This window comes from Scyliorhinus canicula, chromosome 7, assembly GCF_902713615.1.
Source record: "Scyliorhinus canicula chromosome 7, sScyCan1.1, whole genome shotgun sequence".
In the NCBI taxonomy this organism is placed as follows: Eukaryota; Metazoa; Chordata; class Chondrichthyes; order Carcharhiniformes; family Scyliorhinidae; genus Scyliorhinus; species Scyliorhinus canicula.
Window position 1 is genome coordinate 131,196,577 of NC_052152.1, and position 24,622 is coordinate 131,221,198.

The 24,622-nt window shown below is 48.0% G+C and overlaps 1 protein-coding gene across 1 annotated transcript; it reads right to left on the minus strand.

Moving 5' to 3' along the window:
* Window positions 1-461: 461 nt before the first annotated feature.
* On the minus strand, window positions 462-13,956 carry tubb1 (tubulin, beta 1 class VI). The gene is made up of 4 exons (XM_038802944.1): window positions 13,782-13,956; window positions 5,885-5,993; window positions 4,689-4,799; window positions 462-3,011 (listed from the first exon to the last, which is right to left on the minus strand). Exons 1-4 carry the CDS (start codon window positions 13,836-13,838, stop codon window positions 1,942-1,944), a joined length of 1,347 nt encoding a protein of 448 aa, XP_038658872.1. The 5' UTR covers window positions 13,839-13,956; the 3' UTR covers window positions 462-1,941.
* Between the last annotated feature and the right edge of the window lie 10,666 nt (window positions 13,957-24,622).

The following is a 24,622-nucleotide window of genomic DNA, read 5'->3' on the forward strand; positions in this document are numbered from 1 at the left end:
GCAGTGTCTACCACTCCAAATTGACTTCCACTCTTTTACAATGCGGCCTTGACCTTGTTAAACATCGGCCACCTTTTAGCCAGTTCTCCATCCACATCCTGATAGAGCCTGACTGCGTGGCCTTCCCACTTGTAATCCTGGTGATCCTTCGCCCATCGCAGGACTCGTTCCTCCTCTTGAAAACCTGCCTTGCCAATCCTGCCCGGCACTACTCTTACCAATTCAACAGCACCCTGACCACTCCCAGCTCAACCCTTACCAACTACCTTTACCAATCCTGCCAGACACTGGTCTCTGGTTATTAAATACTGCAAGCATGGCATTGAAAAAAAAATAGAAAATCCTGGCTACTTTGCAGGCAGGCAGAAAATAATTCTGACATGTCAATTTTCTCAGATAGTCCAGAAGAAATTCTGGCTAAAAATGGCTCTTATGAAATAATAATTGGATCATATGTTTAATATCAATAGCTCTTTTACTTGTGAATCTAGTCTCGAATCTGGTATGCGTGTCCCTGTGGTGGGCAGATCAAGGCACTTCTAGCTGGTTGTAAACTGTTGTGGTCATGCACAGATCAGTTGTAATTCTGGGTAAAGCCTGAGAGCAATGATTGACTTTCACTCTCTTTATTTTGAACACCTACAGCATAACATCTGTCATGTGACACCAGGAGGATGATTGAATTAGGCTCGATTGAAGATATAAAGATAAGCAAAGTCATTTGCTGATTAAAATATTTTTTTTGCTTTTCATTCAGGGGATGTGGGCATCTTTAGCTCGGTGGTGATCTGCCTTCTTGAACCACTGCAATCCATGTGGTGTAGTTACAGTGCTTTTAGAGGGGAGTTCCAGGATTTTGACCCAGCGACAGTGAAGGAATGGTGATATCATTCCAAGTCAGGATGGTAAGTGACTTGGAGGGGAACTTCCAGGCGTTTTCTGCCCTTGTTCTGATAGGTGATTGAGGTTGTGGATTTGGAAGGTGCTGTCAAAAGAGCAATAATGAGTTGCTGCAGTGGATCTTGTAAATGGTACACACTGCTGCCACTGTGTATCAATGGGCTGATTGTCCTGGATGGTGTTGAGTTTCCTGTGTGTGTTGGAGCTGCATTCATCCATGCAAGTGGAGAGTATTCCATTACACTCCTGACTCGTGCCTTGTAGATGGTGGACAGGCTTTGGGCAGGCAGGAGCTGTCACTTCAGAATTCCCAGCCTCTGACCTGCTCTTGAGTGGCTGGTCCAGTTAAATGTCTGGTGAGTGGTGACCCTCAGGATGCTATGGGTCAAATGATTTGGTCAATTAAATATTTTGATAAGCCTTGATATCATTAATTAAATGATTATTCCATTCACGAATTGCTAAATCTGCATTGCTCAATTAAGAAAACATCTTTTCCCTGAAACTGATTGACTAATATATCTCCAGTCTGGTTCATAATGTTACGCTTGTCTATTTCCATTCTGAATTTAAAATATTTCTATTTAGTATTAACAATTATTTTGAATAATTCACAACATTATTACTTACCCCATCCCCCTCCACACCCTCCTCAACTGTATTTACAAATTATTCAAATCACATCAACATTTGCTGAATGAATTAAATATTATTTTTTCTCTCTGAATAATGGTAAATTGAACCCAATTTCCAACCATCCAAAATTTTCGAGAGATGCTCCAAATTCTGCCCCGAATGATGAACGATAAATGTTTGGAAATTTCTTGAATCTCAAGTCCATAGATTTTTCTGCTTTGAAAATTCAATCATGGATTTCTAATTCAGTGAAGTTCTTTAATAGTGTGGCCAATTCTAATAAGATTGATTATTTTGGAGACCATTAGGCTGGTCTGGATTTTAGGTATTAGTTTCAGTTACTTTGCTCCTGTGGTCAAACCCTTAGTTGGTCCAATTATTTTAGTCTAATTGCCGATCTTTTAGTTATTTGGTAGGTTCTGTTTCACTTTCTTCCATTTCATCCTCTTCCTCTTCAAGATCTGCGGTGGCATCTTGGTATTGTTGGTATTCAGCCACCAGATCGTTGGTGTTGCATTCTGCTTCAGTGAATTCCATCTCATCCATACCTTCTCCCGTGTACCAATGCAGAAAAGCCTTCCTTCTGAACATGACTGAGAACTGCTCAGTGATGCGCTTGAAGAGTTCCTGGATGGCAGTGTTGTTCCCCATGAAGGTGGAAGACATTTTGAGCCCACACGGTGGAATGTCGCACACGGCCACTTTGACGTTATTGGGAATCCACTCCACAAAATGGCTGCTGTTCTTGGTTTGGATGGCTAACATCTGCTCATCTACCTCCTTAGTGGACATCCTGCCCCTGAAGATAGCCGCCACAGTCATGTACTTGCCATGGCGAGGATCGCAGGCCGCCATCATGTTCCTGGGATCAAACATCTGCTGCGTAAGCTCCGGCACTGTCAATGAGCGGTACTGCTGGCTGCCACGTGATGTCAGTGGAGCAAATCCGGGTATGAAGAAATGCAAGCGAGGAAATGGGACCATGTTGACTGCTAGCTTCCTCAGGTCTGCGTTGAGTTGACCAGGGAAACGCAGGGACGTGGTGACACCACTCATTGTCATGGAAACCAGATGGTTCAGGTCACCGTAAGTTGGTGTGGCCAACTTCAATGTTCGGAAACAAATGTCATACAGAGCCTCGTTGTCAATGCAGAAGGTTGAGTCTGTGTTCTCAATCAGCTGGTGAATGGACAAGGTGGCATTGTACGGTTCGACCACAGTGTCTGAAACCTTTGGCGAAGGTACGACACTGAAGCTATTCATAATTCTATCAGGGTATTCCTCTCTGATTTTGCTCATGATGAGAGTGCCCATGCCTGAACCTGTTCCTCCTCCCAGTGAGTGGGTGAGCTGGAAGCCTTGTAAACAGTCACAGCTCTCACACTCGTTCCTCATGATGTCCAGCACATTTTCTACCAGCTCAGCACCTTCTGTGTAATGACCTTTGGCCCAGTTGTTCCCAGCGCCTGAATTACCTACAGTGGGGAGTGGCAAGGGGGGCGGTTGGAGAAGGAAAAAAAAAAGAGGCCAGTTAGGATAGAATATTAAAAAATATAAAAGGAGATCATGATGATGATTTGCGTCAGCAGTTTCCTCAAGCATCCTCCAAATAAATACTGACTTCCAATGTCACTGGACAAGACTTTGACATTTAGTGCCCACTGGATAAAACTCCAACACAGTGCTCACTGAATAAAATACCAGTTGGATATTACTCTCACAATCAGTGTCCACTGGAGAAAACTTTGACACTTTGTGCCCACTGTGTAAGATTCTGGCACTCAGTGTCCACTGGATTAGACTTTAAAATAGCGACCACTGGATAAGTCTGATACCCAGTGCCAGCTGGATACAACCCTCATATCCGATTCCACTGGATAAGACTTTATTTTGCAGTGCCCACTGCAGAGTACTGTAGCCACCGAAATTGGCCATTCCCTGAATACAAAATGGAGGAACGCAAAGCATGTAGGATAAAATGGACAATGTTTGCAGCACCAGCAGGCTGCGCCAAGCAGGTGTGGATTATGTCTGCTAAGAAAGCAGACAACACCGAAACGAACATTCCGCATACTAATGAGGCAATCACCGGGATAATTAGCATGTTAATGGAACGATTCCAGAGAAAATGGACACAAATGGGGAAGTAACTGCAACATTGTAAAGGATACCAGACACCCAGGCACCAGCAAGATTCGAAAACAAAGAGCCTGAAAGCCCGCCCAGTAGCTAAGGAACAGCCTCAGTATTGGGGGGATTCAAACAAATCGATTGGGAAGAGACCCAATCGATTCCAAGCAGGTAAGGGAGTCCGCCCAAAGGGGCGCGGATCCCTGGGACCTATAAAAGACAGGTCCCACGCATGGTTCATTCTTCTTGTCCAGCCCTCCTCTCTCCTTGACCAGCACTCCTCCGTGGACCAGCACCTCGACCAGCTTTTGCCAAGAAGACCCTGAAGGAGAGAGAGAGAGGTTCGGACAGCAGCCGCCAGCAAGTAAGTGTCTCACAACGATCGCTACCAGAGATAGACACTCCTGACCCATTTTAACTTATACCAACCTGAAGTCTGCAGACCAGAGCAGAGCAAGAGGCCTTGTTCCCTGACCCGGCAGTTCCTTCGAGATAAGTATTAGTTTATTTAGCGGTAGGAATAGTTTAATCCTTTTAGCGTGTGCATGGGTAGTTATTATAATTGTATTATAATAAACTCAGTTGTTTGAACTTACTAATTGGTGTATGGTTTTATTGCTTTGAACTTCACCTTGAACTTGTGGCGGTATCTTAACGATACCTGGCGACTCCAGAGCTAAGTAAAGAAACAGAGCCAAATTGAGTGTTAAGCACACTCACCCAGAACGAGCAACAGTACTCTGCCACCCAGTGCCCACTGGATAAGACTCTGACACCCAGTACCCATTTTCTTTTGCTGTCGTCTCTTCATTTCTGAGACAATCTAGATGTAGGACTGACTGCAGTTTCTCAACAACATTGTTCCATTGTTTTCAGAATGGAGTGTACAGACATTGGAAATGTACATCAGTACCTAAATCTAAAAAATGATTTACTTCAGAATAATTTGTGAGACTTCACAGTGAGGAGTCTGTAGGTTACAACCCGGTTTTAATCTGTACCTTATGAGACTCATACTGTACCATAAATGAAGTTATCTGGTCTGAAGATGCGTCCGATGCGACTACCACGGACACTGTCCATTGTTCCAGGCTCCAGGTCCACCAGAATTGCCCTGGGTACATATTTTCTATCTGAATGAAAAAATATATGATTTATTTAGCCAGTAAAATATGTGAAAATATTTTTAGAAGTTCATCAAAGAGAGTGATGTTAGTGCTATTGAATTAAAGTACATCTATATCAGGCATCCTGTATAAGCATTAAGTATTCCCAGAACAGATTCAGCACAGGCACAGATACAGAGTAAAGCTCCCTATACACTGTCCCCATCAAACACTTGCAGGACAGGTATAGCACAGGGTTAGATACAGAGTAATGCTACCTCTACACTGTCCCTATCAAACACTCCCAGGGCAGGTACAGCATGGGATTAGATACAGAGTAAAGCTCCCTCTACACTGTCCCCATCAAACACTTGCAGGACAGGTACAGCATGGGTAAGATACAGAGTAAAGCTCCCTCTACGCTGTCTGAATCAAACACTCTCAGGGCAGGTACAGCAATGGAGTTAGATAGAGTAAAACTTCCTCTCAATCCCTTTGCAGAGAAAATAATTCTTAACTGGGAGCTGACATTATTTTTAAACAGTGCACTGTAAATGCTATGATTCAGTGTCTTTACAGGGCCACATGTAGCCCATGAGAACTGGTAAGAAGTCCCACAAAGGCTGGCAACTCAGCTCTAAATCAGAATTCACACAGCTGACTAACTGGTTTGTTCTGTTGTGAGGTGAAGGTTTAGAAAAATTTGTTTTTAGTCCTCTTGCCTCATTTGTGATAATTATCAACAATGTGAGATCTATAAAAAATGATGGTGAAATTCAGATATTAGTCTGCAATGCCAACAGAATGAAAGCGGAAGGAGAAAATTGAGAGGGAACATTGATTTGAACTTTATCCGTGGCCAATAAGATTCTGTACCACCCAAATCAATATTACTGTAACTGTGCATCCTTGTTGAAGCGTAGAAAGTTCCCCCTAACCAGGAAATCTTTCTTTGATTGTCAGATGTAATGTTCTAAATTGGCTCAGGAGTATGAACCATGTGTTCTGGAGCTCTGCAGAATTTTCTAGTTTGCTACCAATTGAATTTGACAACAAATGTCACAGACAAAGACAAAAGGTTTGGTTATCCTTTGCGAAGTGGACTTTCTCACCATGTGCCTCGTTGAAATACACATTGATCCTCTCAAGTTGGACGTCCAAGTCTCCAATGTAATTCCCTTTGAGGTCAATTCCATGTTCTTCACAAATTACTTCCCAGAACTGTCAATACAGAAAAATGAGCAGCTACATTAAAGACAAGCAGGTAGGCACATCACTACATCATCAAAAAAAACACATGCTTTAAAAAATGGGGCCAAATTTAACTTGCCCAAATCAATAAATAGTCTGGTCTGGAAGCTCTGCAGGGTTTTGTGGCGGGGGGGGGGGTTAACTAAAGCCATTGTCTGTGAACTAGGTATTAGGCCTTGCATGCTGATAAAATTGATCCACAATTGTATTACATTTGTTTCGCCTCTGCATCCTGTGGGTCGAGTTCCAGTCGATCAGGTTTGAAGGCTGATTCCATGGTCATTCCTTACTGTTTCTTAAGACGATTAAATTGATGAGACCATCAATTCACGCGACACGTGGTTAGAAGCGAACAGTGGTTTTAATCGTCTTACAACAGAGCCTGCCTGTGACGAGGTGAACTCTAGATGAACTGGCAGGCAGGCTCACAACAGCAACCTTTATACTTCTGGTTAGGGGGAGGAGCCATGGGCGGAGCCAAGGGTGGAGACCAGTACAAGCTCCTCATCTCCCCCTATGGGTAGAGCCGCGCAACTACACATGATCGTACAAGGTACAGGCTCAACACATGTACAATACAGTGTGGATTATTAGTGTTTATAATTCACCACATTCACCCCCTGTGAAAAAATCAAGTCCGGCGGGGGTGATGGCTTACAAATTGTGTCTGTCTGGTGGTCGAGTTGTCCGTTGTGATCGGCGGAGCACCGGGGTTGCAGCCTCTTCTGGTGGCTGGACGATCACGGTCGGTTGGGGTACGATGGCAGACTCCGGGGGTGATTCTGTCCAAGCTTCGTACCCGTCTGGTTTGACTGGGGACTGGGGGCGCTGGAAGCTTGTGGGCGCGGGTGCGCGGAACATGTGTAGCGACCCGGTAGGTGCGGGGGTGTGGGGCGCGACGAGTTGGGTGGGGTGTAGTGTGAGGGGTACCTCGGCGGTGGTAGTGGTGGGATTCGATCCTGCCGGCGCTAGGTCCCGGAGGGATACAGTGTCCTGACGGCCGTCAGGGTACTCTATGAAGGCGTATTTGGGGTTTGAGTGTAGTAGAAGCACTTTCTCTACGAGTGGGTCAGTTTTGTGTGCCCTGACGTGCTTCCGGGGGAGAACCGGGCCCGGTGTCTTCAACCATGCTGGGAGCGAAGCCCCCATGGTAGTGCCCCTGGAAAAAGCAAAGAGCCGCTCATGAGGGGTCTGGTTGGTGGCGGTACATAGGAGGGACCTAATAGCGTAGAGCGCGTCGGGGAGGACTTCCTGCCAATGGGAAACAGGGAGATTCCTGGACCAGAGGGTCAGTAAGACGGTCTTCCAGACCGTCGCATTCTCCCTCTCCACCTGCCCGTTCTTCCTGGGGTTATAGCTGGTAGTCCTGCTCGAGGCGATGCCCTTGTCGAGCAGGTACTGACGCAGCTCGTCGCTCATGAAGGACGAACCCCGGTCGCTGTGTACGTAGCTGGGGAAACCAAACAGGTGAAGATACTATGCAGGGCCCTAATAACTGTATGGGAGGTCATATCGGGGCACGGGATAGCAAAAGGGAAGCGGGAGAACTCATCGATGACATTCAGGAAGTACACATTCCGATTATTCGAGGGAAGTGACCCTTTGAACTCGATGGCGAGGCGTTCAAAGGGCCGAGAAGCCTTGACCAGGTGGGCCCTGTCTGGTCTATAGAAGTGCGGTTTGCACTCCGCACAGATCGGGCAATCCCTGGTGATTGCTTTTACCTCCTCAGTGGAGAAAGGTAGATTTCGGGCTTTGACGTAGTGGGCGAGCCGGGTGACCCCCGGGTGGCAGAGGTCATTGTGGATGGCTTTCAGGCGGTCGCTCTGCGTGCTGGCGCACGTGCCGCGGGACAGGGCATCTGGGGGCTCGTTGAGCTTCCCCGGTCGATACATGATATCGTATTTGTAGGTGGAGAGTTCGATCCTCCACCTCAGGATTTTATCATTTTTAATTTTACTGCTTTGCGAGTTGTCAAACATGAAGGCAACCGATCTTTGGTCGGTGATGAGGGTGAACCTTCTACCTGCGAGGTATTGCCTCCAGTGACGTACAGCCTCCACAATGGCTTGTGCTTCCTTTTCGACCGAGGAGTGTCGAAGTTCTGAAGAGGAGAGGGTTCGGGAGAAAAATGCGACTGGTCTCCCTGCCTGATTCAATGTGGCTGCAAGAGCGACCTCTGAGGCATCGCTCTCAACCTGAAAAGGGGACGGATTCATCCACCGCCCGCATGGCCGCTTTGGCGATGTCCTCCTTGATGCAGTCGAAGGCCTGGCGAGCCTCAGCCGACGGGGAAAAGTGTGGCCTTAAATAGTGGGCGGGCTTTGTCCGCATATTGAGGGACCCACTGGGCATAATATGAAAAGAATCCCAGGCACCGTTTGAGGGCACTGGGACAATGAGGGAGAGGGAGTTCTAAGAGGGAGCATACGGTGCGGGTCGGGGCCCAGGACTCTGTTTTCCATGACATAGCCGAGGATGGCTAGCCTGGTCATGCGGAAAACGCATTTCTCCATGTTGTAAGTGAGGTTGAGTTTCTGGGCCGTCTGGAGAAATCGATGGAGGTTGGCATTGTGGTCCTGCTAGTCATAGCCATAGATGGTGATGTTATCCAAGTACGGAAACGTGGCCCGCAGCCCGTACTGGTCCACCATTTGGTCCATTGCTCGTTGGAACACCGAGACCCCGTTCGTGACGCCAAAGGGAACCCGGAGGAAATGGAAGAGGCGGCCATCGGCCTCGAACGCCGTGTAGTGGCGGTTCTCCAGGCGGATTGTGAGCTGGTGGTATGCAGACTTCAGATCCACCGTGGTGAAAATACGATACTGGGCGATCTGATTCACCATGTCTGCAATCCTGGGGAGGGGGTATGTATCGAGGAGCGTAAACCGATTAATGGTCTGACTATAGTCCACGACCATGCGGAATTTTTCCCCGGTCTTGACGACCACCACCTGAGCTCTCCAGGGGCTGTTACTGGCCTCTATGATCCCCTCACGTAGGAGCCTCTGGACCTCGGTTCTGATAAACACCCTGTCCTGCAGGCTGTACCGCCTGCTGCAAGTGGCTACGGGTTTGCAGTCCGGAGTGAGATTGGCAAAGAGTGGAGGGGGGGGGGGGGAAATTAGAGTAGCTAGCGCCTTGCATCGTTAGAGTCGTGACGGTGCACCCTTGGAGGTGAACAGAGTGGGAGCCTGAAGCGAGGGAGATAGTTTGCCGTGCAGGAAAAACAGGGAGCGAACAGCATCTTACCAGATCTGGGTGTACAAAGCTCTCGGTGCTCCCGGATTCGAAGAGGCACGGTGCACTGTACCCGTTGATTTTAACGGTCATCATGGTGTTGCAGAAGTGTTTCGGACGCGACTGGTCCAACGTGACCGCGCTGAGTTGTGGATAGTCGGCGGCTCGATCAGCTGTGCTGGAGTGGCCCCGTGATGAATGCCCGCTGAGGTCGCAGTCTTCGATCTGGGTTGCTGAGTTTGGAGAGGATGGATCCCAAGCTGGCCGCCCCCGTGGATCGCACGTGGTGGGCGGCGAGGAAGATGGCGTCCAAGATGGCGGCCCCCATGAGTCGCACGTGGCCGGCTGTGTGGTGGGGGTTTGTCAAGATGGCGGCCCCCATGGGTCGCACGTGGTGGGTGGGGGCAGAGTCGGAGTACAGGCTGCAGCGTTACGGGGCCTGCGGGCCTGCGAATTCAGGGAGCGAGTGCTCTGGGCTGTGGGAGGGTTTGAGGCTGGAGCTTTCTTAGCCAGCCATGCTCTGGCACAGTGTCCTTTGCGACCGCAGCTGCTGCAGGTTGCGTTGCGGGCCGGGCAGTGCTGCCGCGGGTGCTGGGGCTGGCCACAAAAGTGGCAGGCTGGAGTAGCATAGTGGCTGGGTGGCCGCGCGGCGCAGGTCTGGGGTAGTCGCTGGTCGGGGGCCCATGACAGGGTCGCGGAGTCCGCGGGGAACGAGGTGAGGCTGCGGAACGAGACCTCCATAGTAGTGGTGGGTTCTACAGTGTCTTCTAAGTTTTGGGCCCCCTACTCAAGCAACCGCTGGCGCACGTAATTGGATCTGAGGCCTGCAACAAATACATCGCGGACAGTGAGTTCCCTATGTTCTGCAGCATTTACAGCCTGGTAATTACAGTCCCGGGATAAGGTTTTTAAGTCTCTTAGGAATTCTTCTGGCGATTCTGTGGGACGCTGGCAGCGAGTAGTAAAAATGTGGCGCGCGTAGACCTCATTGACGGGCCTCACGTACATTCTGTCGAGTAGGGCCAGGGCCTCTGTATATGAGCCGGTACAATTATGTTGAGTAGATATACGATGGCTCACCCTTGCGTGCAGTAGGCTGAGTTTCTGCTCCTCCGTAGTTTCTGTAGTGTTTGCTTCAGCCAGGTAGGCCTTAAAGCATCGGAGCCAGTGTGAAAAGATTTCTTTCGCCTCTGCATCCTGTGGGTCGAGTTCCAGTCGATCAGGTTTGAAGGCTGATTCCATGGTCATTCCTTACTGTTTCTTAAGACGATTAAATTGATGAGACCATCAATTCACACGACACGTGGTTAGAAGCGAACAGTGGTTTTAATCGTCTTACAACAGAGCCTGCCTGTGACGAGGTGAATTCTAGATGAACTGGCAGGCAGGCTCACAACAGCAATCTTTATACTTCCGGTTAGGGGGAGGAGCCATGGGCGGAGCCAAGGGTGGAGCCCAGTACAAGCTCCTCATCTCCCCCTATGGGTAGAGCCGCGCAACTACACATGATCTAGTACAAGGTACAGGCTCAACACATGTTGTACAATACAGTGTGGATTATTAGTGTTTATAATTCACCACATACACATTCTCGCAGCAACCCACATCGCGCAACAAATTACACACTCTCACATACACAGTCATAGACACATGAATGCATTTAAGTGGAAGTTAGATAAACATATGGGATAAGAGAATATGCTGATAGCGATAGACAAAGTAAGTGTGAGGAGACTTGTATGCAGCATAAACACTGATGCAGACCAGTGCGGCTCCTGTGCTGTAATTTCTATGTTAGACATCAGTTGGAATGTTATGTATAGTTCTGGGCACCACATTATAGGAAGGATGTGAACACATTGGAGAGAGTGCAGATGAAGTTTACAAGAATTGTTCCAGGGATGAGAAGCTTCAATTATGAGGATAGATTGGAGAAGTTGGAACTGTTCTCCTTGGATAGAAGGCAGCTAAAGGGAGATTTACAGATGTTCAAAATCATGAGGGAACTGGACAGAATAGATAGGGGAAAACTGTTCCGGCTTGTAAAAGGGTCAAGAACAAGGGGGCACAGATTGAAGGTGATTTGCAAAAGAAACAAATGCCTTGTAAGAAAAAACGATTCTGGGGTTGGGGTCTGGAATGCACTGCCTGGAAGTGTGGTGGAGACAAGTTTAGTCGAGGCATTCACGATGCAGGGGCTCGGGGAAAAGGCAGAGGAATGGCACTAAGTCATGATGCTCATTTGGAGAGCTGGTGCAGATACAATGGGACAAATGACCTCCTTCTGCACTGTAACAATCCTGTGATTCTGTACACCCACCACTGCCACCCCCCCCATACACACACAGAATAATTCTTGAACACCTGCACATACACGCACCCACAAACCATGCACACGCAAACAGATCCACACACAGGCAAGCCAAACCACATATGTTTCTGCAAACATACACATACAAATATACACACCTACACCGTTATGACTAGTCCCCAGGCGACTTTCCTCAAATTTATTATCCCAGGTGAGGAGGAAAAAATTGTCCCTTTTTTAAAATTCAATTCCCTCGGTTGGTTGAATCAGGGTTAATTTAAAAAGGACTCCTTCCCTTGTGGATACCTCTTCCCAGCCCAATATTTATGTTTTAAAACAAGCCACTTTAACTAGACTTTCTTGAGTTTATTAACTACTAAAAGCAAAAAAAATGATAAAGCATATGTGCATACATTCACATCAGTTAGAAATGAGAATCGAGTCCAAAAGTAAGTTAAAATATATATCAATCAGTCTTTGACTTGTCAGTGAAAAGTGGATGGTGGAACTTTGCAGCCATTGCAGGTGAATAGTCGGTTTCAAGATTCTGGTGTCCTGCAGTTTGGGCGAGAAGCTGCCCTGTTTCCTCTACAGCTGTGGCTTTGCTGACTTGGCTTGCTTCAGCAACCAAAGAGAGAGAGAGTTACCTGCAAAAACTTGCAGGTTTCTGCTGCTGCCTCATCCTGTGTCACACACTGACACACCCGGCACTTGTCTACCCTGACCATATTTTTCAGCTGGCTTTTATCCAAGTGTTTGTATGTTCCTGGAAGGATAAAATTCACATACTGGTCTGGGACATTGCTCACAGGATATCATTCCTGCTGAGACCATAATCACCTCCATTATCTCCATAGGAGATGGCAGTTCGTTTCTGTATAGCTCTTGTGCTTTTGATCTGTCATTGCCTGGAAACAGGGTGTGATTACGTCATTTCTCTCTTAGTATCACCTACCAGCATTTCAGCCAGTGACTGAATTTACTTCCTCATCCAGCTTTGGCTTGTATGTTCATTCTTTTTAACGTGTCTTATTCAGAAGCTCAGTATGTCCGTACATAATTCAGGGCTTTCCTCTATCATCATGACAGTACACACATACAACACTGACACAGAAACACAGACACGTACATATATGCACAGACATATTCTCACACACTCTCATACAATGGACAATTTATCATATGTCAGTTTAGACAGTGAATATCAACAGACTATATGACAGTGGGGACTAGGGACCAAATTAGCTAACACAGTGGGCAGTGTACATGGAACGTCTACCAGTCAGTAAACCATAGCAGTGGATTTATCCATTAATTCATGAGGAGCTGATTGACTTTTCCATTTTCACTCTGACTCCAATTCTTGCTGGGTAAGTGGGCTTGCGAGGGGCTTGAAGCAGATGAGAGATGTGTAAATAAGGCTGAACGGCATTTCAGAGAACTCCCCCTGCACACCCATTTCTGTCCTTATCTATTTACTCACCACACTGCTACTCATATCAACCATCCTGCAGGACATGTATATTTTTAAAAGGTCGCGTCATTTAATGTACCAATTTTACATAGAGATTTTTGTGATACTGCAGACACTTAAAATAGTTTGAAATTATTGTTTTTTAAGTTTTTAACAACAAATATTAGAAATATAAAACCTCTTAATAGTTTTCCAACTATCTGAGTAAAGATACATTATGATGGACTTCTGTTGTGTCAGGCTGTTTTCTCAAGAGCCTTACAGTTATAAACCATCCTACCTCTCAGAACTTTCTCAATGCAATTCAGATATGTGCTGTTACGAGTCTACACATGTCAATAATCTTGAGCAATCAATCTGTTTTTGGTTGAAGACAGAATGTTCATTAGGACATCGATCTTCTTCAACGAGTGATGTGGGATTTTTTAGCATCCTCACTTGATTATGGCCTTGGCGAGATATCCCATCTGAAGGTCGGCATCTCCAGCATTGCAGGACCGGAGAGTTAGCCGAGATTATGTCTTGTCTCTGTAGTGGGACGCGAACCCACAACCTACTGGCTCAGAGATGAGAGCGCTACCCACTGTGGCACAGTTAAACCGCAAACCAGGCTCACTTGGCTATTGCTCGTTTCCATCCAGTTGTCCAATCCAGCACCTTCAGGACAGCAGGGAAGGGAACTCGCAAATAAGATAAAACAGCCACAATAACTTTAAATCTAAGCTCCACTTACCTTGGCCCCAATTTGATTCCCACACTGGCCAATTTGCACGTGTACTATCTCACGCATCCTGACGGGTTCCTCGTCGTGGAGCCTTTTAAATTGTGGATGATTTAAAGTTCTGGCTACCCGTAACCCCCTCAGCAACAACTATCTGATGCACTTTCTGGGAAAAGTTGTCCTGTCATTTCAAATGTCACGTGCCATCAGGGGCGCGGCCAACACAGAGGAATGCATTTGTCGTGTCTTACCCGCCTTATCCCTTCCAGACGCGGAGACATTGCTGCAGATAAGCTTGAACATTTTGGTGAGAGATAAGGATGACGTAGCTCAGAGGCCATGATGTTGCTGAGGAAACCACACACATTCAGGACTTTAAGCTCTTTAAAATTTAAAGGTTCAATGTTGGGATGATAAGCTCTAATGAGGGGGGGAGGAGTGGCACAGGATTAAAGGGTTAAATTCTGAGGGCAAACCACACAATCCTGACTTGTATTCCCTTGAGTTTAGAAAGTTATTTTACCTGATAAAAGGGATTTGAAAGTGCGGACTATTGAACAATTTTCTGTGATGTGGAAACCCTGAACACAGAGGCACAATCTTACAATGGCTGTCAGGCCATTCAGCAATGAAATTCGAAAGCAGATTTTCACACAGGGAGCGGTGGAATTCCGGAACTCTGTCTGCTGGAAGGCTCTGCACCCTCAGGGACAACTGGAACTTTCAAGACTAAAGTTGATAGATTTTTATTTGTTAAAGAAATCGAGATGTATATGGATCAAAGGTGGGGAAATGGAGTTGAGATCCTATTCCCATGTTAAGACTGGATGAATTGCTGTACTATTTGAATGACAAGAAAAAAAAAGAGATGACAAATGATGACAGGTTGAGAGTTAGAGGGCAGAATGGACCAATTATCGGAGGGCTAGGTTTACAGTCTGCTGTTTATCGGGCTAGACTTTACCTGATTTTAGGGACGGGTGGGAGGCAGAGGAGGGTGGGGAGACACAAACAGCAGCGGAAGGTGGGGTTGAAGAGCATGTTGATGCGACCATCAATTCATTCAGAGACACGAGTTGAAGTAAACTGTGGCTTTAATTGGCTTACAACTGAGCCTGCCTGCGACTATGCTGAACTGAGGGCAGACTCACAGGACCGCAGCACTTATGGATTATACTGTGGAGTGAGAATGAAAGATGAGTCATAGCCACAGAAACCCAGGGAAACCGGGTGCTAATGGCCACAGAAACCAAAGGGAAAGAGTGCTAATGGCAGTCCCCAGAGAGGACAAAAATATTTCCCACTCTCTCTGTCTGTTAGCTTTGACAAAGAGTCATCGGACTCGAAACGTTAGCTCTTTTCTCTCCCTACAGATGTTCCCAGACTTGCTGAGATTTTCCAGCATTTTCCCTTTCACCGCAGCACTTATACTTCCTGCTGGGGGCGGAGCCAAGGGTGGAACCCTGTACATGCTCCTCATCTCCCCCTGTGGGCAGAGCCGCGCAACGGCTCACAGATGGAGCCCACAGGGACACAGTAATGTACAGTGTGAACTTATAGTGGTTACACATTCACCACACATGTTGCCTTTCTACCACTATTGGGTTCTAACATTAGCGGGAAAGGTGACAAACAGCCTACCTGTCCAGAGGCCTATTGAGCCACAAAAATGGTCAATTAAGAACTTCGCTGGCAACACCCACCTCCCTCTCACTGGCCTGTGTGTCCCCAGACTCCACTCATCTGTTTAGCAGGGTGGCAACCTTCCATGGCATCCTCTTCTTCCAGGTGCAGTCCCAGCTGTAGCCACTACTCCCAGGGGCACTGCTGGGATGCAGTCGGCTCGCTGATTATCTGACAGCGCTTGGGGATGAGTTTCCATATTTCAAAGTCCCTTCCTGTTGCCCGTCGGTTGAAAATGCAGTCAGGGCTCCCAGAAATGGATAGGTTGCTCCCGGTTTTGGTGCTTGACATTTGGGGCCGCCGCTTCACTGACAAAACTCCAGCCTGTTTTTGTGTTACGTAATCCAAGAGAAAATCTAGAAAATTAGCACCAGTAGAGATATTCATTAAGTGGGCAGTAGCGCATGGTACTGTGTCTAAGTTTAAAAATGTATACGTGTCGAAGATACTGCATATGATGCCACTCCTGCGCCTGGGCATTGATAAGGAGAATTTTCTGGAACATTTGCCCTGACTGTACAAAGTGGATGTTTACTGACCTGGGCTGATTATGATGCAGCTTAAGTTAGCAGCTTTGTGAGGGGAGTTTCTGATAGATGGGGGAGAAAGCCTGATTACTCTTGATCTCCTCCCAGTTGTCATTCTCAAAATAGCATTAGGTTTGGGACCTCTCCCATTGCCTCAACCATAGGTGATGGAGCATATGTGTGAATAGGGCTGGTGGAAGGACACAAAGTAGAGCAAAGGGGGATTCCCACCCATGGTGGCACAGTGGTTAGCACCGCTGCCTCACAGCCCCAGGGACCCAGGTTCAATTCCGACATTGGGTGACTCTGTGGAGTTCACACATTCTCCCTATGTCTGCGTTGGGTTTCTCCAGGTGCTCCGGTTTCCTCCCCAGTCCAAAGATGTGCAGGTTAAGTGCATTGGTCATGTTAAATTGCCCCCAAGTGTCTAAAGATTGGGTGGGGTTACTGGGCTTAGGTAGGGTGGTTTGTGAGCAGGGACTTAACATTCAGAAATAAAGTTTGCACATCAATTGCTGTTTTTCTTTTAAAACCATGTTCCCTTCCTCAGCCTCCAACCCAGTTCCCATCTTTTAGAGCTGAATATCTCTGCGGTACAGATCCACTGACAATGGTTCTTAACTTAAGTAGCTGCTCTTTATCCATGAGTGTTGGTAGGAAATTCCATATAAGGTTGATTCCAAGCCCAATCACTTCTTCTGCATGTGTTTCCATCTGGGGATTTGTTGATAGTCAACATGAAATTATGAAAGGAGATCCCAGTTTAATTTATGTTCTCTCCTCCAGGGTGTTGGGGCTGATATCAATACTTTGACTGCCGTCCTACTTTAGTCCAGTGAATTAAATGTCCCTTAGTGTCCAAAGATGTGCAGGTTAGGTGGGTTAGCCATGATCAACGCTGGGGGGGTGGGGGGAGGGGGGGGGGGGGGGTGGGGGGGGGGGGGGGGTGGTGTTACAGGAGAAGGCAGGGGAGTGGAAGGTTGGTACAGCCTCGATGGGCCGAATGGCTTCCTTCTGTACTGCAGGAACTGCATCCTATGGAACTCCGCACAGGCCAGAGATCAAACGCGAGACAGTCCCTGAGCATTGTTACTACCAACCATACAGTCCGGAAATAAATGTACTGTCTTTTCCTCCTGGCCCCTACACCAGTGCAACTTTGCTGGGGGAGGAGGGGGGCAGTGCGTTTACCCGTCCCAATGCATGACCCTGACCCATGCCGGCGGTAGAAGGGGAGGCGGAGATAGTGGTAGCATTAGACGCGGAGAAGGCCTTTGATAGGGTTGAGTGGGGGTACTTGTGGGAGGTGCTGGAAAGGTTTGGGTTCGGGGAGGGGTTTGTCAGGTGGGTAAGGCTGTTATATGAGGCCCCGATGGCGAGCGTAGCCACGAATAGGAGGAGATCGGAGTACTTTTGGTTGTACCGGGGGACGAGGCAGGGGTGTCCCCTGTCCCCTTTGCTCTTTGCGTTGGCAATTGAGCCCCTGGCCATGGCATTGAGGGAGTCGAGAAATTGGAGGGGTCTGGTGCGGGTTGGGGAAGAGCACCGAGTGTCATTATACGCAGATGATTTGTTGCTTTATGTGGTGGACCCAGTGGGGGGAATGCCGCAGGTGATGCAGATCCTTAGGGAATTTGGGGGCTTTTCTGGGTACAAGCTCAACCTGGGTAAGAGTGAGCTGTTTGTTGTGCACCCGGGGGATCAGGAGGGGGGGATTGGTAGGCTCCCACTGAAAAGGGCAGGGAGGAGCTTTTGGTACCTGGGAGTCCAGGTGGCTAGGAGCTGGGGGGGCCTTCACAAGCTTAACCTCACTAGGCTGGTGGAGCAAATGGAGGAGGAGTTTAAAAGATGGGACATGTTGCCGCTGTCGCTGGCGGGTAGGGTGCAGTCCGTCAAGATGACGGTGCTCCCAAGGTTTTTGTTTCTGTTCCAGTGCCTCCCCACCCTTATCCCGAAGGCCTTTTTTAGGAGGGTCAACAGGAGTATTAAGGGATTTGTATGGGCGCATGGGACTCCGAGGGTGAAAAGGGTGTTTTTGGAGCAGGGCAGGGATGGGGGGGGCTGGCGCTGCCCAACCTCTGTGGGTATTACTGGGCTGCCAACACAGCGATGGTGCGTAAGTGGGTAATGGGCGGGGCAGGGGCAGCATGGAAGAGGATGGAGATGATGTCCTATGTGGACACGAGCCTGGAGGCGCTGGTAACGGCGCCGCTGCCGCTCCCTCCAACGAGGTATACCATGAGCCCGGTGGTGGCGGCTACCCTCAAAATTTGGGGGCAATGGAGACGGCATAGGGGGGAGGTGGGGGGCTCGATGGAGTCCCCGATACGGGGGAACCACCGGTTTGTACCAGGGAGCGGGTTTCTTGGCTGACACAGGGTAGGTATTAGGAGGTTGAGGGACCTGTTTGTGGATGGGAGGTTCGCGAGCCTGGGTGAGGTGGAGGGGAAGTTTGAGCTCCCCCCGGGGAACATGTTTAGGTACATGCAGGTTAGAGTGTTTGCCAGGCGGCAGGTGGAGGGGTTCCCTCTGCTGCCCCCACGTGGGGTACGGGACAGGGTGCTCTCGGGGGTGTGTGTTGGAGGGGGGAGGATTTTGGACGTGTACCACATCATGCAGGAGGTGGATGAGGCCTCGGTGGAGGAGCTGAAGGGTAAATGGGAGGAGGAGCTGGGTGAGGAGATTGAGGAGGGGACGTGGGCGAATGCCCTGGAGAGAATGAATTCCTCCTCTTCCTGTGCGAGGCTTAGCCAAATACAGTTCAAGGTTCTGCACAGGGCCCACATGACCGGGACGAGGATGAGTAGGTTTTCCGGGGGCGAGGACAGGTGTGCTAGGTGCTCGGGGAGCCCAGCGAACCACGCCCATATGTTTTGGGCATGCCCAGCGCTGGGGGAGTTTTGGAAGGGGGTAGCAAGGACGGTGTCGAGGGTGGTAGGATCCAGGGTCAAGCCAGGCTGGGGACTCGCAATTTTTGGGGTTTCAGTGGAGCCGGGAGTCCAGGAGGCGAAAGAGGCCGGTGTTCTGGCCTTTGCGTCCCTAGTAGCCCGGCGGAGGATTTTGTTTCAATGGAAGGATGCGAGGCCCCCAAGTGTGGAGGCCTGGATCAATGATATGGTAGGGTTCACCAAATTGGAGAGGGTGAAATTTGCCCTGAGGGGGATCAGTACAGGAGTTCTTTAGGCGGTGGCAGCCTTTCCTGGACTTCCTGGCAGGACGTAGGAAAATAGGTCGGCAGCAGCAGCAACCGGGGGGGGGGGGGGGGGGGTGTGCGCGGGGGGGAGGGAGGGAGGAGGGGAGGCGGGGGGGGGGGTTTGTTTTGGGGGAAGGGAGAAATGTGTATATGTGTTTATTGAATATGCTGTGTGTTTATTTATTTCTTCTTTTTGTAGTTACTGGGGGAGGGGGGGGGTTTGGTTTTGGGGGTTAGTGTGTTTTTATTTTTGTTGTTGTTAATACTGGTTACTTGTTGTTATTTTCTGTTTTTGATATGTTTTGGAAAATCTCAATAAAAATTATTTTTTCAAAAATGAATTGGGTACTCTAAGTTAAAAAAAAATCCCTCAATTTGTTCCTCTCTGACTGCAACACCCCCAAATTACTATGTTCTGGGTGAGGAGGGGTGAACTGGCACCCTTTCTTTATTCAACCCCTTCTGGTGATCTCAACAACATTAATTTAAAAAGGATACCTCCCTTCATGGATGCCTTTTCCCAGTCCCAATATTTATGTTTTAAAAAGAGTCAATTTATTTATTAATTTAGTGGACCCAATTTTGTTTTTCAATTAAGGGGCAATTTAGCGTGGCCAATCCACCTACCCTGCACATCTTTGGATTGTTGGGGTGAGACCCACGCAGACACGGGGAGAATGTACAACCCACACGACAGTGACCCGGGGCCGGGATCAAAACCGAGTCCTCGTCGCCAGAAGGCAGAAGTGCTAACCACTGCTCCACCATGCAGCCCATTATACCGTCTTAGCATTAATCGACACCTTTACTTATAATTTACTTGCCAATCCATTTAACTTGTCTTTCTAAAGCCTTTGTAAATAAACTAAAGGCAGGTCCTGCACCTGAAGAAGATCCTTAGCAGCTTCCAGAACCACCTGATATACTATTGCAAACCTGGTGTCTCTTTAATAAATACTGTACCCTAAATCATCGCTATCTACCATTCCAAAGATCCAAGGACCAAGTCCCCAAATTATGTCACAGCTCCCTAGTGCACGGTCAATTCCAGCCCTACTTGACCCGGAGTCGCAACACAAGTAAAATTAAACGTTATTTTAAAATACCTGAGGACCTTGACTGAGCTCAATAAACTTCAGTCACCAGGTAGGAAAATTTAACGTGAATAGCCTTGCATTATTTCACAATAACGTAAATAAACTGACAAAAATGTAACTGACTACCAAATACACCTTTCAAATTCGCCCCACTCTATACAAATGCACGCACACACACAGAAAACGGGAAGAGTGGGGGTGAGGAAAGAAAATAATGATAAAATAAAAGGATAAAGGATCTCTGATGCACTAGGATGGCTTACAGTTAATATCTTTCAGGAGTTCAAGCTTTCGTTTTGGTACTTCTTCCATCTAGGCTTGAGATGGTTTTCTCTGGCAAGGCTTCCCTTTCTGTAGTTTCAAGATCATTTCAAATTTATAATAAAGACGAATCAGACACTCACTGGTTTTAGAACACTAAAGCAATTCTTTACATGAGAAGCATGAGAGAGAGAGAGAGAGAGTTCCTTCTCCTTTCAAGGTCTAATCACTTCTGCCCTACTCTCTCAGAAGATTAACGCATGAACAAATCACTGACGGTTGTCAGCCAGAACTCTGTCCCTGGCCAATCCACAGATTACCAGCCAGCCAATTATACCAACTTCCTCCAGAGCTGGTTCTTAAGATTCACTCGGAATGGACCAGTCCGTATTCTTGTCTCCAAAATACAAATCCTGGAACACACTGTCCTGACTAGCGGGCTGCTTCAGCTCGAGTCCACTACTTCAAGGCACATTCTGATTATGGGTTCATGGACCAAAATTAATAATATAAAATAAAGAAATGGAAACAGGAAACCAAAAGGAAAGCTACTTAAATGCCTGAAACTAAATGTATTTCCCTTCAGCTACATTGTGGAGTTTACTGGCACCTTTTTCTGTGTACTCCATTGCCTGAGCGATCTTGATAGTCTTCTTCAGTGTTATCATGGTCTCAGTCAAAAGCTTATTTTGGATATTGTGATTCTGGATCCTACAAACCAACCGGTCACGAAGCATGTCACTAAGCATGCTTCCGAACTCGCAGTTCTCAGTGGGTTGTCAGAGTCTGGCTATGAAGGCCGCGATGGATTTTTCAGGGTCTCGAACCACTCAGTTGAAGAATAATTGAGGGCCTTGTCATAATATATATGACTTGTATATAATGGAGTGCAGACAGGCAGTGATTGACACACAGGATGACCAGTAAGCACACAGACCAGAGTAGCCAATCACCAGACAGGACACGACCACTATAAAGCCAGAGGGCACCAGTTTTCCCGCTCTCTCGGGATCCAGCCTCTGAGACAGTCGGAGTTTGTGAGCTAGCTAGTGCAAACACCATGTGGTAGCTAGTAAGTCTGGTCAGGCTAGTATCAGGTCTCCAGTCAAGTCAGCATAGTGTCAACCCACAGTTGAACATACAAAGAACAAAGAACAAAAGAACAAAGAAAATGACTGCACAGGAACAGGCCCTTCGGCCCTCCCAGCCTGCGCCGATCCAGATCCTTTATCTAAACCTGTTGCCTATTTTCCAAGGTCTACTTCTCTCTGTTCCCCACCCGTTCATATATCTGTCCAGATGCATCTTAAATGATGCTGTCGTACCCACCTCTACCACCTCTGCTGACAAAGCATTCCAGGCACCCACCACCCTCTGCGTAAAAACTTTCCACACACATCTCCCTATTATTATAGTTTAGATGTTTAGATGTTAAATAAAATCGTGTTGCATCTCATCATGTGTTGGAAGTCTGTCTCTCGCTACACTGCATCAAGTGCAGTCCACATCGACCCAGCCAGCCCAACACATCAGGCCTCAGGTTAAAATGCTGCTCCGCCAGCCTGATCAGCTGGTTGAAGGCTTTTGAGTCAGGTGCCTGTGGGGAAGTCTTCTCAAGTTGTAGGTTTGTGGCCCACAGACTGTCAGAAAGATCGCCTTCTGTTTATCATCACCAGTGATCTAATTTGAACTATAGAAGTAATGAAGTTGTTTTATGTACTGACTCAAATTCTCAACCCCCTGGTCAAATGGTTCCAGCCTTGTCTAACCCCTCTCCCGGTCCTCTGCTCTCACCCCTTCCCCATCCTACGAGAAGCAGGAGTTCTCACTTTTTCTAGCCTCCGCATTCAATGAATCATTCTCCACCAGTTCTGCCAATTCCAGCATGATTCCACCATCAAACACATCTTTTCCTCACTCCCTGTCAGCATCTCACAGGGATCCTTCCCTCCGGGATACCCTGGTCCACTCCACCATCACCCCCACACCTCACCCTATTTTCAGGACCTTCCCATGCAATCGCAGAAGGTGTAACACCTGCCTCTTTACCTCCTCCCTGCTTACCAATCAAGGGCCTAAACATTCTTTACAGGGGAGGCACCTCCTTCAATCTGGTCTATTTCATTCGCTGCATCCAATGTGGTCTACTCGACATTGGAGAGACTAAATGCAGACTGGGTGACTGCTTTGCAGAATACCTTCGGTCCGTCCGCAAGCAGGATGCAGACCTTCCTCTCGCTTGCCATTTCAACTCCCTGTCCTGCTCTCACATCCACATGTCCGTCCTCGACCTGCTGTAATGTTCCAGTGAAACCCAATTCAAGCTGGAGGAACAGCACCTTTCTTCCTTTCGATTAGACATGTTACAGACTTCGAGACTTAACATTGAGTTCAGCAACTTCAGACTGTGAACTCTCTCCTCCCGCTGCACCCCATTTTTATTTCTATCAATTTATTTTCATTTCTTCCATCGATTTGTTTTTCCCTCACCGCCGTCTCCCCTCCTCCCACCTCACTCCACTTGGGCCAACCAAAGTTTCCTGTTGTGAGTTACCTTTGACACACTGCTTACCTCTGTTCTGCCATTAACACATTCTGATCTCTTAATGTGCCACTATCAGCATCCTTCTTCGTCATCACCACTATTCAAAAAAATATATATTTTTATTCAGGTATTTGAAAGTTTTTATAATAACAATAACAATGACACAAACATGGGCCAATAAACATTTCCGCCCCCATCACAATCTTCACACACCCCAACCATAAAACAACAATCCCCCCCTGGAATACTGCATCTGCTGACATTTTAATTTTCCCCGAGAAAGTCGACGAACGGCTGCCACCTCCGGGTGAACCCTAACATTGACCCTCTTAAAGCGAACTTTATTTTCTCGAGACTGAGAAACCCAGCCATGTCACTAACCCAGGTCTCTACACTCGGGGCTCTGAGTCCCTCCACATTAATAAGAGCCGCCTCCGGGCGACCAGGGAGGCAAAGGCCAAGATGTCGGCCTCTTTCGCCCCGTGAACTCCTGGCTCTTCCGACACTCCAAAGATCGCTACCTCTGGACTCGGCACCACCCGTGTTTTTAGTACCGTGGACATTGCCTCAGCGAAATCCTGCCAAAACCCTCTAAGCTTCGGGCATGCCCAAAACATGAGGACATGATTTGTTTGGCTTCCCGCACACCTCGCACACCTATCCTCTACCCCGGAAAACTTACTCATCCTAGCCACTGTCATGTGTGCCCGATGGACTACCTTAAATTGTATCAGGCTAAGCCTGGCACATGATGAGGATGTATTAATCCTGTTTAGGGCATCCGCCCACAGACCCGCCTCTATCTCTCCTCCTAGCTTGTCCTCCCACTTGCCCTTAAGCTCCTCCACCGGAGTTTTCTCCACCTCCGAAAGCTCCTGGTAAATATCCGATACCTTCCCCTCTGTCACCCAGGTACTGGAGACAACTCTATCCTGTATCCCCCGTGGCAGCAGCAACGGGAAGGCCGGAACCTGCTTTCTCAGGAAGTCTCGCACCTGCAAATACCTAAACCCATTCCCTGCTGGCAATTCAAATTTATCCTCCAAGGCTTTCAAGCTGGGAATGCTCCCATCCATAAATAGATCCCCCATCCTTATAATTTATGCCCTTTTCCATCTCCGGAACCCATCATCCAGCCTACCCGGTACAAACCGATGATTATTATAAATCGGGGTCCAAACCATTGCTCCCTCCACTCTCTTATATCTCCTCCACTGCCTCCAGATTCTCAGAGCCACCACCACCACCGGACTAGTGGAGTATTGGGCCGGCGAGAACAGAAGAGGTGCCGTTATCAGTGCTGCCAAACTTGTGTCTTTACATGACGCCGCCTCCATCCGCTCCCATACCGACCCCTCCCCCACTACCCACTTCCTAATAATGGCTATATTAGCCGCCCAGTAGTAATTGCAGATGTTTGGCAGCGCCAACCCACCCTCCCCCCGACAGTGCTCCAGTAACACACTCTTCACTCGCGGGGTTTTACCCGCCCACACAAATCCCGAAATAACCTTATTCACCCACCTGAAAAAGGCCTTTGGGATGAA

Bases quoted from the DNA above. Each gene is read 5' to 3' on its own strand.
- tubb1 (XM_038802944.1), bottom strand. From the start codon at position 13,838: ATGCGTGAGATAGTACACGTGCAAATTGGCCAGTGTGGGAATCAAATT. The intron at 5,994-13,781 runs GTAAGTGGAGCT...CTGTATTGACAG, and splicing joins GGAATCAAATTGGGGCCAAG to TTCTGGGAAGTAATTTGTGA. The intron at 4,800-5,884 runs GTGAGAAAGTCC...TTTTTCATTCAG, and splicing joins GTATTTCAACGAGGCACATG to ATAGAAAATATGTACCCAGG.